The sequence below is a fragment of the Coregonus clupeaformis genome, unplaced genomic scaffold, assembly GCF_020615455.1.
Source record: "Coregonus clupeaformis isolate EN_2021a unplaced genomic scaffold, ASM2061545v1 scaf0435, whole genome shotgun sequence".
Classification (NCBI taxonomy): Eukaryota; Metazoa; Chordata; class Actinopteri; order Salmoniformes; family Salmonidae; genus Coregonus; species Coregonus clupeaformis.
Window position 1 is genome coordinate 58,301 of NW_025533890.1, and position 17,081 is coordinate 75,381.

The 17,081-nt window shown below is 40.3% G+C and overlaps 1 protein-coding gene across 2 annotated transcripts; it reads left to right on the forward strand.

Annotated features, from left to right (window-relative positions):
• The first annotated feature begins 5,488 nt into the window (after window positions 1-5,488).
• Window positions 5,489-9,540, forward strand: LOC123484745 (DNA damage-regulated autophagy modulator protein 1-like). Of its 2 annotated transcripts, none has more exons than XM_045215391.1 (7): window positions 5,489-5,824; window positions 6,745-6,812; window positions 7,587-7,729; window positions 8,178-8,355; window positions 8,447-8,505; window positions 8,649-8,741; window positions 8,843-9,540. In XM_045215391.1, the coding sequence occupies exons 1-7, from the start codon at window positions 5,694-5,696 to the stop codon at window positions 8,885-8,887; spliced, it is 717 nt and encodes a 238-aa protein (XP_045071326.1). In that variant the 5' UTR covers window positions 5,489-5,693; the 3' UTR covers window positions 8,888-9,540. The 2 variants fall into 2 exon arrangements, with proteins under 2 accessions (XP_045071326.1, XP_045071325.1); XM_045215390.1 differs by lacking the exon at window positions 5,489-5,824 and adding an exon at window positions 6,004-6,127.
• The last annotated feature ends 7,541 nt before the right edge of the window (window positions 9,541-17,081 follow it).

Genomic DNA, 17,081 nt, shown 5'->3' on the forward strand with positions numbered 1-17,081 from the left:
CTACACAGGGCAATATCCCCAATCACTGCCATTGGGCATTGGGATATTTTTATATACAGAGGAAAGAGTGCCTCCTACTGGCCCTCCAGGACCAACCCTGCTTAGCTTCAGAGGCAAGCGAGCAGTGGGATGCAGGGTGGTATGCTGCTGACTCTACAACGTCAACAAAAACGAAGGAGCTGATCGTGGACTTCAGGAGACAGCAGAGGGAGCATGCCCCATCCACATCGGTGGAGCTGCAGTGGAGAAGGTGGAAAGCTTCAAGTTCCTCGGCGTACACATCACTGACAATCTGAAATGGTCCACCCACAGAGACAGTGTGGTGAAGAAGGCGCAACAGCACCTCTTCAACCTCAGGAGGCTGAAGACATTTGTCTGGGCCGCTAAGACCCTCACAAACCTTTACAGATGCACCATTGAGAGCATTCTGTCGGGCTGTATCACCGCCTGGTACGGCAACTGCACCATCCGCAACCGCAAGGCTCTCATCCGTTCACCTATTCTGCATCTCACAAAGACACAGTGGTTGGAACCAAAACTCTCAAATTTAGACTCATCAGACCAAAGGACAGATTTCCACTGGTCTAATGTCCATTGCTCGTGTTTCTTGGCCCAAGTAAGTCTCTTCTTCTTATTGGTGTCGTTTAGTAGTGTTTCTTTTGCGGCAATTCAACCATGAAGGCCTGATTCATGCAGTCTCCTCTGTGCAGTTGATGTTAAGAGGTGCAGTTAACGCTAATGAACTAATCCTCTGCAGCAGAGGTAACTCTGGGTCTTCCTTTCCTGTGGCGGTCCTCATGAGAGACAGTTTCATCATAGCGCTTGATGGTTTTTGCGACTGCACTTGAAGAAACTTTTAAAGTTCTTGACATTTTCCGGATTGACTGACCTTCATGTCTAAAAGTTATGATGGACTGTCGTTTCTCTTTGCTTATTTGAGCTGTTCTTGCCATAATATGGACTTGGTCTTTTACCAAATAGGACTATCATCTGTATACCCCCCCTACCTTGTCACAACACAACTGATTGGCTCAAACGCATTAAGAAGGAAAGAAATTCCACAAAGTAACTTTTAACAAGGCACACCTGTTAATTGAAATGCATTCCAGGTGACTACCTCATGAAGCTGGTTGAGAGAATGCCAAGAGTGTGCAAAGCTGTCATCAAGGCAAAGGGTGGCTACTTTGAAGGATCTCAAATATAAAATATATTTTGATTTGTTTAACACTTTTTTGGTTACTACCTGATTCCATATATGTTATTTCATAGTTTTGATGTCTTCACTCTTATTCTACAATGAAGAAAATAGTAAAAATAAAGAAAAACCCTTGAATGAGTAGGTGTATCCAAAGATTTGACTGTTACTATATATATATACTAAGGACTCCGACATTGCTCGTTCTAATATTTCTATATTTCTGAATTCCATTATTTTACTTGTAGATTTGTGTGTATTGTTGTGTATAGTTAGATATTACTGCACTGTTGGAGCTAGGAACACAAGCATTTTGCTACAGCCACAATAACATCTGCTAAATATGTGTATGCGACCAATAACATTTGATTTGATTTAATTTGACATGGTGACATGGTGATGAAAGTAAATAAAATAAAATAAAATAAAATCAAATGTTATTGGCCACATGCGCCGAATACAACAGGTGCAGACATTACAGTGAAATGCTTACTTACAGCCCTTAACCAACAGTGCATTTATTTTTAATAAAAAAGTAGAATAAAACAACAAAAAAGTGTTGAGAAAAAAAGAGCAGAAGTAAAATAAAATAACAGTAGGGAGGCTATATATACAGGGGGGTACCGGTGCAGAGTCACATTGAGGTAGTTGAAGTAATATGTACATGTGGGTAGAGTTAAAGTGACTATGCATAAATAATTAACAGAGTAGCAGCAGCGTAAAAAGATGGGGTGGGGGGGCAGTGCAGCTGTTGAGAAGTCTTTTGGACCTAGACTTGGCACTCCGGTACCGCTTGCCGTGTGGTAGCAGAGAGAACAGTCTATGACTAGGGTGGCTGGAGTCTTTGACAATTTTGAGGGCCTTCCTCTGACACCGCCTGGTATAGAGGTCCTGGATGGCAGGAAGCTTGGCCCCAGTGATGTACTGGGCCGTATGCACTACCCTCTGTAGTGCCTTGCGGTCGGAGGCCAAGCAGTTGCCATACCAGGCGGTGATGCAACCAGTCAGGATGCTCTCGATGGTGCAGCTGTATAATTTTTTGAGGATCTGAGGACCCATGCCAAATCTTTTCAGTCTCCTGAGGGGGAATAGGCTTTGTCGTGCCCTCTTCACGACTGTCTTGGTGTGTTTGGAACATGATAGTTCGTTGGTGATGTGGACACCAAGGAACTTGAAGCTCTCAACCTGTTCCACTACAGCCCCGTCGATGAGAATGGGGGCGTGCTCAGTCCTCTTTTTTTTCCTGTAGTCCACAATTATCTCCTTTGTCTTGATCACGTTGAGGGAGAGGTTGTTATCCTGGCACCACACGGCCAGATCTCTGACCTCCTCCCAATAGGCTGTTTCATCATTGTCGGTGATCAGGCCTACCACTGTTGTGTCGTCGGCAAACTTAATGATGGTGTTGGAGTCGTGCCTGGCCATGCAGTCATGGGTGAACAGGGAGTACAGGAGGGGACTGAGCACGCACCCCTGAGGGGCCCCTGTGTTGAGGATCAGTGTGGCAGATGTGTTGTTACCTACCCTTACCACCTGGGGGCGGCCCGTCAGGAAGTCCAGGATCCAGTTGCAGAGGGAGGTGTTTAGTCCCAGGATCCTTAGCTTAGTAATGAGCTTTGAGGGCACTATGGTGTTGAATGCTGAGCTGTAGTCAATGAATAGCATTCTCACGTAGGTGTTCCTCTTGTCCAGGTGGGAAAGGGCAGTGTGGAGTGCAATAGAGATTGCATCATCTGTGGATCTGTTGGGGCGGTATGCAAATTGGAGTGGGTCTAGGGTTTCTGGGATAATGGTGTTGATGTGAGCCATGACCAGCCTTTCAAAGCACTTCATGGCTACAGACGTTAGTGCAATGGGTCGGTAGTCATTTAGGCAGGTTATCTTAGAGTCCTTGGGCACGGGGACTATGGTGGTCTGCTTGAAACATGTTGGTATTACAGACTCAGTCAGGGACATGTTGAAAATGACAGTGAATACACTTGCCAGTTGGTCAGCACATGCTCGGAGTACACGTCCTGGTAATCCGTCTGGCCCTGCGGCCTTGTGAATGTTGACCTGCTTAAAAGTCTTACTCACATCGGCTACGGAGAGCGTGATCACGTAGTAATCCGGAACAGCTGGTGCTCTCATGCATGCTTCAGTGTTGCTTGCCTCGAAGCGAGCATAGAAGTGGTTTAGCTTGTCTGGAAGTCTTGTGTCACTGGGCAGCTCGCAGCTGTGCTTCCCTTTGTAGTCTGTAATAGTTTTCAAGCCCTGCCACATCCGACGAGCGTCAGAGCCTGTGTAGTACGATTCAATCTTAGTCCTGTATTGACTCTTTGCCTGTTTGATGGTTCGTCGGAAGGCATAGCGGGATTTCTTATAAGCGTCCGGGTTAGAGTCCCGCTCCTTGAAAGCGGCAGCTCTACCCTTTAGCTCAGTACGGATGTTTCCTGTAATCCATGGCTTCTGGTTGGGGTATGTACGTACGGTCACTGTGGGGATGACATCATTGATGCACTTATTGATGAAGCCAGTGACTGATGTGGTGTACTCCTCAATGCTATCTGAAGAATCCCGGAACATGTTCCAGTCTGTGCTAGCAAAACAGTCCTGTAGCTTAGCATCTGCGTCATCTGACCACTTTTTTATTAACCGAGTCACTGGTGCTTCCTGCTTTAGTTTTTGCTTATAAGCAGGAATCATGAGGATAGAGTTATGGTCAGATTTGCCAAATGGAGGGCGAGGGAGAGCTTTGTATGCGTCTCTGTGTGTGGAGTAAAGGTGGTCTAGAGTTTTTTTTCCTCTGGTTGCACATTTAACATGGTAGAAATTAGGTAGAACGGATTTAAGTTTCCCTGCATTAAAGTCCCCGGCCATTAGGAGCGCTGCCTCTGGATGAGCGTTTTCCTGTTGACTTATGGCCTTATACAGCTCATTCAGTGCAATCTTAATGCCAGCATTGGTTTGTGGTGGTAAATAGATAGCTATGAAAAATATAGATGAAAACTGTCTTGGTAAATAGTGTGGTCTACAGCTTATCATAAGATACTCTACCTCAGGCGAGCAAAACCTCGAGACTTCCTTAGTATTTGATTTTGTGCACCAGCTGTTGTTTATAATTATACACAGACCGCCACCCCTTGTCTTACCGGAGTCAGCCGTTCTATCCTGCCGATGTAGCATATAGCCCGCTAGCTGTATGTTATCCATGTCGTCGTTCAGCCACGACTCGGTGAAACATAAGATATTACAGTTTTTAATGTCCCGTTGGTAGGATAACCGTAATCTTAGGTCATCCAATTTATTCTCCAATGATTGAAGATTGGCTAATAGGATTGATGGGAGCGGCAGTTTACTCGCTCGCTGTCGGATCCTTACAAGGCACCCCGACCTACGTCCACGATATCTCCGTCTCTCCCTCATGCGAATGACGGGGATTTGGGCCTTGTCGGGTGTCTGTAGGATATCCTTTGCGGCCGCCTCGTTGAAGAAAAAATCTTTGTCCAATACGAGGTAATCGCTGTCCTGATATCCAGAAGCTCTTTTTGGTTATAAGAGACGATGGCAGAAACATTATGTACAAAATAAATTACAAATAATGCGGAAAAAAACACATAATAGTACAATTGGTTAGAGGGCTGTAAAACGGCAGCCATCTTCTCCGGCGCCACTCTATGCTGGCCCATTTTGACTCCATTCCTTCCCACAGTTGTGTAAAGTTGGCTGGATGTGCTTTGGGTGGTGGACCATTCTTGATACATGCGGGAAACTTTTGAGCGTGAATCAACCAGTAGCATTGCAGTTCTTGACTCAAACTGGTGGGACTGGCACCTACTACCATACCATGTTTAAAGGTTTGTCTTGCCCATTCACCCCTCTGAATGGCACACATACACAATCCATTTCTCAATTGTCTAAATGATTAAAAATCCTTCTGTAACCTGTCTCCTCCCCTTCATATACACTGATTTAAGTGGATTTAACAAGTGACATCAATAAGGGATCATAGCTTTCACCTGGATTCACCTGGTCAGTGTATGTCATGGAAAGAGCAGGTGTACTTAATGTTTTGTATACTCAGTGTAGAATGGATGCATCCCTCTGCAGGCCTACACGCTCAGATTAGAATGAATAATGAAAAAATGAAGTTAGAAATAAATAAATAAATGTTGGTTCAGAAGAGGATGACATTTTATGTAGAGCTGTGTGTCTTATTTTCTGTTAAATGCGGAAATGATCGGAAGAGGTACGGAAGGAAGCATACACTCAACATGACTGAAGTTCAATACTGTCCAGACCACGTGACTGCAAAATAGCAGTTTACAGTATAGTTTACAGTAAGAGATGTCACTTTTTGGTGGAGGATTACCCTAATTATACTCCTTCTTCAAATCTCAACTCTGAGGATTATTGGCAGAGGGTTTTTACCTGTCAGTATTCTGCATCGTATTACATTTTTATAATTTGCACTAAGGTCGGTCTGTCTGCGTGGTAACTTTTCCTTATTGCTGACAATATGTTTTGGTTCATGGAGGGAATATGCTTTTTACCAACTTTTTTGGTCATCTGGTCATCCAGCACGTTTATTGTTTCCTACCTAATTGCATTGTTCGAGCATCATGTGGATGTTATTTTCCCCTATATAAGGTAAGATTATGATTATTTATCAGCAGCCTGAGCATTTATTTTTCCACGAATTTGCCGTTCTTCATTAAACCGTGATAATAGCATACACTTCTTATTGTTTAAATCAGTGTGGGTAATGGAAATAATGTTTATTTATTTCCACTCATCAAAACCGGCGACATTAACGGAAATCGTATCGCATTCTTGCAACAAAAATAAATCAGTTTCGTTTTCCCCACCACAGATGAACGCTGTACTTGGCTGGTACCCAGTTCCCAGCTGTTTAGTCTACAGTGTAGGGGCCTGTGAACTACTTAATGCACGGTGTGTGTGTCCTCATTTGACATTTAAACAGCTTTGTTTATTGAGCAGATAGACAATTAACACATTATGCAAACTAACATTAAATAGGCATAGATAATGAATAATGGTTGAACTAATTAGCGCTCTATTCAAACGATTAAAGCCCTCTATTCAGTAATATTTTCCGTAGATATAACTGAATTATTTGTTTGTCGTCAACTGGTATGGTTTGATAACTAATTCAATTGAAATGCAATTGTCTATTTGGTTAATCTGGTCCTCTGTAGCTCTATTGGTAGAGCATGGCGCTTGTCACGCCAGGGTAGTGGGTTCGATCCCGGGACCACCCATATGTAAAAATGTATGCGCACATGACTGTAAATCGCTTTGGATAAAAGCGTCTGCTAAATGGCATATAATTATTATTAATAGATTATGTCAATGGTATGATATTATTTTGATGAGCATTTTTTATTTCATTTCATTTAATAACAAATTAAATCACTTTCTGTTCTGTTATAATTTAATGTGTATAATGATTTTTTATATAATGTATTGTTTAAATTAAATACAGATTATTTAAGACTTCCAGACATGGCTTTAAAACACACATTAACCCTGAACTCTTCTTTCTTTAGTGACACTGGGGCTAATCCCCCAGAGAGCTGTATCTTTGGCTTGATGACGGTTATCACTGCATTTGCAGGTGAGCACAGAAAGACACCAAAACCATGAAAGGGCTTTTTGTCTTAGCGTAAAGGGATGGTTCACCCAAATTACCAAATTACATATTGGTGTCCTTACCCTGTAAGCAGTCTATGAACCATATATGACAGCAATCCATGCTTTGATTTAGTTTCCCACCACTGTTTCCACATGCTAACGTCATGGGACCGATATTAGCATTTTTTCACACATCATGTTCAAATAATCTATAAGTGACTTTGTTGAGCTTCACACTCAATTGTAGATACTTTTGGATGATTTGGACATGATGCGTGAAAAATACTAATATTGGTCCCATGACTTAAATGGGATTTGTGCCACAAATGCTAAAACGTTAGCATGTGGAAACGGTGCTAGGGAAACTAAACCAAAGCATGATTTGCTGGCATACCTTGTCCATAGACTACTTACAGGGTAAGGAAACCAATGTGTTATTTTGTAATTTGGGTGAACTATCCTTTTAAGCAACTCCATGGGTTTTTCCAGGTCAGAGACTGTGCCAAAAGCTTTATTTACACTTCCCAATTTTGACAAAATGAAAGCAGAAATGCATGGTTAGACAGGGCTGAGATCAATGGTATGACATTGCGTTTTACTGAATATTATGTTTCACTTCACTATGTTTGTCTTTCTTTGTTCCCTCTGTTTTAAGGTGCAAATAAATAAATATTGCAGCAGGTGAGCGTGTACTGTCTACATGTGAAAAGTGTTAATAAAAACGTTCACTCCATGTGCCATGCCAATTCCTCTACAGGTATGGCCACCATATATGCCAGATACAAGTTTGTGGAAAAGCTCAATGAGAAGGCAGGTGGTGTGCCCCCAGCACTGAACCAGGCTGCTTTCTGGATTGGAATGCTTTCTTGTTTGGGGATGTGTTTTGTTGCTACTTTCCAGGTAGGTTCCCACTGGGCACAGACGTCAGTTCAACAACTAGTTTTGATTTACATTTGGTTGAGTTGTCAACTAATGATGTGAATTCAACGTGAAATCAATAAAAAATGTCACAATCCCACTGGGCACAGATGTCAATTCAATGCCTACTCAACGTTGATTCAACCAGTGTGTGCCCAGTAGGATTTCATTGGATTTAAGATAAAAGTTGGGTGAAAAAATGAAATTCCCTTACATTGATTACTTTTTAAAAATCCAATCAGTTTTCCACGTTTATTCAATGTAATCACATTGAATTTCTTTGTTAAAATGAAATGGAAACAACATTGATTCAACCCGTTTTGCCCAGTGGGTTGTCACCCCTTTAGTGAGAAGATGGAGGGGTTTTGTACCTTTAAGTGACAGTGTGATATTCCATACATGATCTCTCTGGTGTGTTCTTTTTGCCCAGGAGACAACGGTTACGTCAGTTCATGATGCAGGTGCATTACTCTTCTTCTTTTCTGGTGTGTTGTACACCATCCTCCAGTCCATCATATCCTATAAGGCCTACCCCTATGGATGTTCCTTGGCCTTGTTTGGTATGCGCACTGGAATTGCAACCATCGCCTTCCTGGCAGTTTCCCCCAGTATCCTTGAAAACCCATGGTGTCTAAATGATTTTAATCATGAATGATCATTGTTTTATCAAAGAAAATATATCCTTCATTTTCCATCCAGCTGTTATCTGTGCTGTCTTTGTGACACAAACCACACTGCATAGAAAAACAGAAGACGAGGTACAGTATGAGCACATCTTTACCAAGAACACAACTCACATAAACAACAAAGATGGATGACTTTCTGAATCCATATAGGCTTTATAGGCTAGAGAAGCTATACGTGCCAATATCAGTCTCTCTCCGACTCTCCGTCATTACAGGACTATGTGTTCCATCTGGTGAGTGCTGTGAGTGAGTGGATCGTGGCCTTCAGCTTCATCTTCTTCTTCTTAACCTATATCCACGACTTTAAAGTGAGTTTTCAGTCACCGCTCTGTCATTGTGGTGGGAATGATTCAATTTTTCTTCTCATTTATTTGAGTGTTTTTATTTATCTTTGTCTTGTTTCTTACAGAAGTTTACTCTGAAGCTGAGAACAGAATTTGTGGACTATTCCTGACAAAACATTGATTTGAACCTTTAAATCTGAAAATTTACTAAATCAAATGTATTACTTTTTTTTTGTTCGATTCCCACGGGGGGCCAGTATGAAAATAAATAAATGTATGCACTCACTAACTGTAAGTCGCTCTGGATAAGAGCGTCTGCTAAATGACTAAAATGTAAATGTAAATGTTTTCTACTTTTATAAGGCAAATGTATATGAGATTATCTGAATGGTATGATTTCTTTCTTTATACTGTATCCATTGCAACATAACTTCAATCTTAAGGGTTAACCACAAAACAAACACATCCTGTGACCAGCAATTAGAAAAGTTGTTGGGTTAAGGAAAGAGTTAACCCATTGTCAGTATTGTGCAAGAAAATCACAAGATCAAGTTGATCAGGGGCGCAACTTTGGTTTCAGAATGTGGGGGGGACATTTCCCCCCTGTCCCCAGTGAAGTTGCGGCACCTGAAGTTGATATAGAAAATTAATTTCACACATCACCAGTTTATGGATAGAGGCTGTATGTACACTTACCTACTCCAAGGTTAATCGTTTTATATTACAATGTACATGTTTTTCTAGATAGGTATTTTGCTCAAGAAAAACTCAGGGTATTGAGGAGGCATATCTATACCATTGTAATAAAGTAATTCAAAATACATACAGGGCTATGTGTGAAGTATTTCTATGTTCCAAACACAAAAACGAAACGGTGTCTGAATAAAATGATGGCCACATACAGTACCAGTCAAAAGTTTGGACACACCTACTCATTCAAGGGTTTTTCTTTATTTTTTACTATTTTCTACATTGTAGAATAATAGTGTAGACATCAAAACTATGAAATAACACATATGGAATCATGTAGTAACCAAAAAAGTGTTAAACAAATCAAAATATATTTTATATTTGAGATTCTTCAAAGTAGCCACCCTTTGCCTTGATGACAGCTTTGCACACTCTTGGCATTCTCCCAACCAGCTTCATGAGGTATTCACCTGGAATGCATTTCAATTAACAGGTGTGCCTTGTTAAAAGTTAATTTGTTGAATTTCTTTCCTTCTTAATGCTTTTGAGCCAATCAGTTGTGTTGTGACAAGGTAGGAAGATATCCCTGTTTGGTAAAAGACCAAGTCCATATTATGGCAAGAACAGCTAAAATAAGCAAAGAGAAACAACAGTCCATCATTACTTTTAGACATGAAGGTAAGTCAAATATTTCTTCAGCCTTGCAGACAAACACACTGCTATGGCCTAATAATGATATTGCATAGGCTATATTACATGGATGTGTACACATAAATGTAGGCCTACAATGTTTTATATGCATTTTTATAATCATCAACTTTGTCACATATGCATTATTTGACTCCAGGACAAGCATTACAAACTATAATACAGTAGGATTACAGGTTGCACTCTCGCTATCATCCTACAGATGGCAGTATTGCAGTTATTTTAAATAAGTTTATCATGAGTCCGTACTCGAGCCCACGCTTAGCTTACCGTGTGTAAAAGATTCCAAATCGACAGTCTTTAATTAACGGAGGAAGACATTTGACTGTATCAGTATCAGATTGTGAATTACTTATATTTGACAAAGTCATCTAACTCTCTGGTTAGCATTTTCTGTACTATATGAACTCAATAATATAGCTATAGCCTGTATTCATTCACATCAGACAGTGTCCTCCTTATGCTATATAACCTATTAATGCATATGGGACTTTGTATGGTATACTTCAATGCACTTCAACAATGTGTGAGATAGTCTATAATCCTACGGCAATACAAATGCATCACTCCTGGAACCCTCTCATGTGAAATCCATGAATTCAATGTAAAAATGCGGACAGACACATAGGCTACTGGCAATGCTACACACATAATCATCTCTACTATAGTATAGGCTATATTACATACATGTCCCCCCCCACATTCTGAAATAGCATTTTTGTCCCCCTCAGTTTTATCATTGGAATGTGATGCAAAACAAGGCAACGGTGTGCTTTAAGACCATGCAGACGCCTCCATGTGGTTGGGTAGGCTGTTTGGAGTGTTTATCCGACTGGAAATAAAAAATATATTATAATAATGTCCCCCCCACTTCTAAAACCAGTTGCGCCCCTAGTTTTATATGCATTATAATCATCCACTTTGTCACATATGGGTGGACCAGCAGTGAACAGTGTTTTCCCTTAACATAAATGCTGGAAGTGAGGGGGGCTCGAACCTGCGCTTAATCAACTGCTTTCGTGGTGGTTTCCACCAGGAGAGTAATAGTGGTTACGGTACATGACAGCTATTTGACAAGTCCATAAGACTCTTGAACGTTTTTTTTTTTACTATGTACAATCAACTTAAATGTTGTATAGACCTCGATCTTTTCTCCATAAAAGTACATGGATGTACAGGTAACTGCCAAAATAAAGGAAACCAACATAAGGTACCACCAGAACAGCTTCAATGCGCCTTGGCAAAGATTCTACAAGTGTCTGGAACTCTATTGGAGGGATGCGACACCATTCTTCCGCAAGAAATTCCATCATTTGGTGTTTTGTTGATGGTGGTGGAAAATGCTGTCTCAGGCACCGCTCCAGAATCTCCTATAAGTGTTCAATTGTGTTGAGATCTGGTGACTGAGACACACACAAACACATGTTAAACCCCCTATGCTCCTTTGAGAGCCCTCTTTCAAAGTTTCTGAGATTTCTTCGAGCCATGGTAGCCAAAATAATGGGCAAATGGGCATTTTTATAAATGTTTATACATGACCCTAAGTTACCTGATGTAACTACCAAAATAAAGGAAACCCTTGAGTAACTGAGGATACAAAGTAGGTGGCTCCAAACAGGTGTGGTTCCTGAGTTAATTAAAGGTCCAATGCAGCCGTTTTTAAAATCTCTATATCAAATCATTTCTGGGTAACAATTAAGTACCTTACTGTGATTGTTTTCAATTAAAATTGTCAAAAATTAATAAAAATAGCTTCCTAGAAAAGAGCAATTTGGGGAGGGGAAAACTGAAAATTAGTTAAACGTGCTCTTTAAGACAGAATGTTAAAATTAGGTAAAGTCGAATGTTTTTCTGGCCAAAACTACACTTCTCAAAAGGCACTGGGTTGGTGGAAGGACCCAATTAGTGACAACCCTCTGCCTCCCCACTCAGATTAGACAAACCTATGAAGTGAATAAATACAAATGAATTTAGAATAGAAAGAAAGAAAAGTGTTTTGGTTCAGTTTAGTTGGTGCTAAGGCTATTTCTGAGTATGAGTCACATTGTTTATCTGTCTACAGCATAATGAGTATATGCCTGTGTTTTGTGTGTGTTATGGAATGAGTGTGTGTGTGTGTGTGTGTGTGTGTGTGTGTGCAATCTTAGAAAAAAAGGTGCTATCTAGAACCTAAAAGGGTTATTCAGCTGTCCCCATAGGAGAACCCTTGGAAAATCCCTTTTTGGTTCCAGGTATAACCTTTTTGGTTCCAGGTAGAACCCTTTTGAACCAAAAGGGTTCTACCTGGAACCAAAAAGTTTCTACCTGGAACCAAAAAGGTTCTACCTGGAACCAAAAAGGGTTCTACCTGGAACCAAAAAGGGTTATCCTATGTTGACAGCTGAAGAACCATTTTGGAACCCTTTTTTCTAAGAGTGTGTGTATGGCCATGGAATGTAGGGCTGTGTGTGTCTTATTTTCTGTCACATGTGGAAATTACCTGAAGAGGTCTGGCCCAACCCATATAGGTCCAACCGCAGCCTACACAAACACACAACATGACTGAAGTTCCATCTTGCCTAGACCATGTGACTGCAATATTACAGTTTAGTGTAGCCTACAGAAAGAGATGTAACTTTTAGGTGGCCTATAAATGACGTTCCTCCTTCAAATCTCAACTCTGAGGAATATTGGCATGAGGGAATTTACCTGTCAGTTTTCTGCATCTTGTTTTTTCTTCCTAAATTGCACTCAAGGGCGGTTTTAGCTCAAAGGCCAGCAGATGGCGATATTGAGTCGTTTCATCTTACCCATATCATATTTTACATTTTAGTCATTCAGCAGACGCTCTTATGCAGAGCGACTTACAGTTAGTGAGTGCATACATTTTCATACTGGCCCCCCGTGAGAATCGAACCCACAACCCTGGCGTTGCAAACGCCATGCTCTACCAACTGAGCTACACGGGACCTATATCTTACATGAAACAACTCAATATCGCCATCTATAGAAGGTAAGTAAGAACAAGATTAGGCTATGATTATTTATCAGTTGCCTAATAGTTTGTATTTTCCAAGAATAATTACACACGTCTTTATTATTTAAATCAGTGTGGGTAATGGAAATATTGTTTATTTATTTGCACTCACCAAAAGCTGCGATTATAAACAGAAATCGTATTGCATTGTAGGGCCAAAAATACATCCCGTTTCGTTTTCCCAAGTTGAGCACTGTACTTGCATGCTCACATCAGATCTTTTCACATCAGAACTTCTTAAAAGCTGATCTGATTGGTCAAAAGACCAATTAGTGGAAAAAATGTCAGAATTGGGCAGCCTGTGTAGACGCAACCTTAGTGGAGCGTGCCAATATATTTTTGCATGATGCTTCTTTAAATAGGCTACTGACATCTTACAAAATTCAAAAGGGTTTTCTCATGGTTTTGCTCATCCATTTAATAACACACATCCATGTACTTTCACTGAAAAAAAGTAGGAGGATTATATAACATGAAACGTATTCAGACGTAGTAAAAGTCAAAGTCTTTGCCTCAGTGGTGTTGTCAAATAGCAGTAATTTACCAACTAGCCTAGAGAAATAAGCTTTTCGTGTGTATGGAAAATTTCAGGGATCTTTTATTTCAGCTCATGAAACACACTTTACATCTTGCGTTTCTATTTTTGTTCAGTATAATTTTGCCTATATTCATTGTAGTGACGAAGATTATGTATAGAGCTCGCCAGCTTGTAGTCCTATTCCAATGGGGAAAATGAATGGGGAAAGAATAGGGTTTTGGGATAAGGGCAGAAAAATAAGGTCTGAGGTTAACACAGGCTTAGGAGATCATATACTTTTTGTTCTATGAGATAATATCAGTCAGTTAATGTAGTGTATTAGGATTATGTCTTTGTTAATGGTTTTTAAGTGGAACTGAAAGAATGTTGATTTTAGTATCAAGAGGGAATGTTTTAGTGTAACGCCACATACAACAGACAGGAAGTGTGTTGTAGACAGGGGATTGGACAGTAGAGGGAGCCACCCACATCTTGGGGAGATTATATATACTGGGAGAAAAACGAAGGAGAGGGCAGAGCGACCATTGCAATCTGAGGCGTCGCTCTCCGGGTGGGCATGTCACCTGTAACAAATGCTGAAAGCTTGTGATATGAATAAACATATGATCAAGGTTCAGTACGAGCGGACTCCTTTGTTTATCAGCAATAATTGCCAGCACTTACTCGATACGACAAATGGCGCCCAACGTGGGGCTGGTCTGCAAATCTCCTCCGTTTCATTCGTTGCCGCCAAGCTAATTCGTTCTGAAGTCATGGCCAGACAAGGATGAGTTTTTCTTACCGCTTTGGAGGTTGTTAGTTTGGATACTGCTTGTGTACACTGGAGGAATGTACCATTACGACCGAAATGTGCCTCGTGTGGCATTATTGCTGAAAATGGGGGGTCTGGCTAATCATTATAAAAAATTTAAAACAGCGCAAAAGTGGGGAGAGCTTATGGATTGTTTATAGAGATGTGTTGCTTGAATAGTAAGTCAAGAACAATCGGGGCCAAGATATGTATACAAGTTAGGACATTGCAGGATTTGATAAGCCCTCGGAACGAACGAGGCGACCCCAGAAGGGTGGGCCATTAATCCTGGTAACGCGCTAGGTGTTGTCAGGTCAGTCTTGGACTGGGGTTGGGTTATAGATTTATTGTAAGTTGCTGCTCATCTTCTATCCGACAGGGTATCTGTTTGGGGGTGACCGCTCATAAAATATCCATACTCACAGCAGCCTAAAGTTATAAGGAAAAAGGAAAAAGTAATTAAAGACGCAATGTCGGGTACATTGTTTTTTATGCTACATGGTGCATACAGGCTAAGGCTAAATGCTAATATGCTGCATGATAACATGTGACCGTAGAGGTCCACTGCGATGGGATAAAGCCTCTTAAATTATGTTTGTGTGTGTGTGTAATTCAGGTTCTATGTTTTGTGAGCGCTGTTAAATGTTGTTGACTATGAGGGGAAAACGGAGGTACAGCAGGACTGTTAAACTCCCTTCCACGGTGAAAAGTATTTTTGAATGTATCGCGCATGCGTGGGATTTTACTAAACTACAACACATCTGTTACACTGCAGGGGGAGACAGAGACACAGACGAGGGAACAAAGAGGAGAGATTTTAACACGAATCTTATAGTTTTAAAGCGGCTGCTGTTTGAAAATGAAACTATTTGTTGAGATGTAGTGAATTTATAAATTAGATATATGTTGACGGATTATAATGAATTAAATTAAATGACGGATTAAAATAAAATAAAAATGTTTTTGAGCGATCTATTTAGTCCTGAGTTAAGCCTTAGCGCGAATGTGAGTGGGGGAATATTGAATATGGTTGAAATAACTCAGTATTGCATTAACTACTAAAATCTTCGTCTGTGTCTATGTTCTTTTGTCATATGAGAGGAGCAATAGGACGATACGACAGGAGAGAGAGAGAGAAAGAGAGGGGGTGCTGACGTACACGTCACGTGACGCGACAGAGGATCATTCAAGGGGTTTGGGTACTGTCGGTTTGCAAAATCTTCCCCTACAGGATATCTGATGTTATGGCAATTTCACATAGGCTTGGCAAATACTGATTCATTAAAAATTTGCATTTTAGAGTCTCTGTACATCACTTGGGTTGATTGGAGTTGTGTTGGGAATCAAGGACTGACATTATTCTGTAAAATTAAGATAATTAGGTGCTTATAGAGCAAGGGGGTGTATGGGAATTGTAGTAATGGTAAGGTTAGAGGCTTTGTTTTTAGGATTGTAGTCTGAAGTTGACTACTTGCATTTTCTTTCCTGATGGGTTGTGGTAAGATAGCCACTAATTGATAAATGGGTAAGATAGGATATAGAAATAAAAATTGGTTTTAATTATTCATAATTTTTAATTGATTTTTTAATTGATTTTTTATTTTTTATTTTTTTATTTTTTTATATACTTTGTTTATTGAATTTTCAGTACCAGCATTTAGTAAATAATTGCACTTGAAAGTTATTTGGTATGAATATGGAACAACAATTTGAAGACAACGATACAGCAAAACATGGAGAGACAGACATGAAAGAAAAAATAGACATTAAGTACATAAATAAGATAAAACACACAAAAAAAAAAAAAAAAGGAAGAATATCTGTTTTGATCCAGTTGTTATAGGTCAGCTAGCACAGTTATTACCGTCCTTAACATCCGAGATGTCGTATATGCACATACCAGGCTTCTTACATCACCAATATATAAATATACATCACTCTGGAACTGCAGGGAAATGTATTCTTTTGACATAAGAAAAGAAGGGAGCCCACTTTGCATAAAATTTGTCTACAGACCCATTGAGTGTCTGTTTTATTTTCTCCAACTTTATGCAATTCAAAATAGATTTAATCCAAAGAGCATGAGAAGGGGGCTGCAGAGGATTTCCATCTAAGTAAAATTAATCGTCTCGCTAACAACGTGACAAAGGCAATTACATCCTTATTCATTTTGGTCAATTGTATTGTGGGTAAGGAAACTCCAAATAATGCAATGAGAGGGTCTGGCTCGATCTGTGTGCCGCTTAATTCTGAGAGTGTGTTAAAGATGTCTTTCCAGAAACCAACAAGAGATGGGCAGCACCAAAACATGTGCACATGATTAGCAGGGGACTGGTTACATCGAACACAATTAGGGTTCACATCCTTGTAAATTTTTGATAGTCTTGCTTTGGTCCAGTGGGCCCTATGAATGAGTTTGCATTGGATGAGGCCGTGTCGAGCGCAAATAGAAGAGCTATGTACCCTTTTGAGTGCCCCTTCCCATAGTTCATCAGATATTTCCTCACCCAGTTCCTCCTCCCAAGAGGATTTGATATTGTTTAATGAGATGGCTTGTAGTGAGCAAATTTGACTATAGATTATTGACAATGTGCCTTTCTGATTAGGAAGTGGGGTGAGAAA

Excerpts from the sequence above, each read along its gene's own strand:
- LOC123484745 (XM_045215391.1), top strand. The coding sequence starts at position 5,694 with ATGTTTTGGTTCATGGAGGGAATATGCTTTTTACCAACTTTTTTGGTC. Across the intron at positions 7,730-8,177 it reads GTTTTGTTGCTACTTTCCAG|GAGACAACGGTTACGTCAGT; the intron begins GTAGGTTCCCAC and ends CTTTTTGCCCAG. Across the intron at positions 8,742-8,842 it reads CCTATATCCACGACTTTAAA|AAGTTTACTCTGAAGCTGAG; the intron begins GTGAGTTTTCAG and ends TGTTTCTTACAG.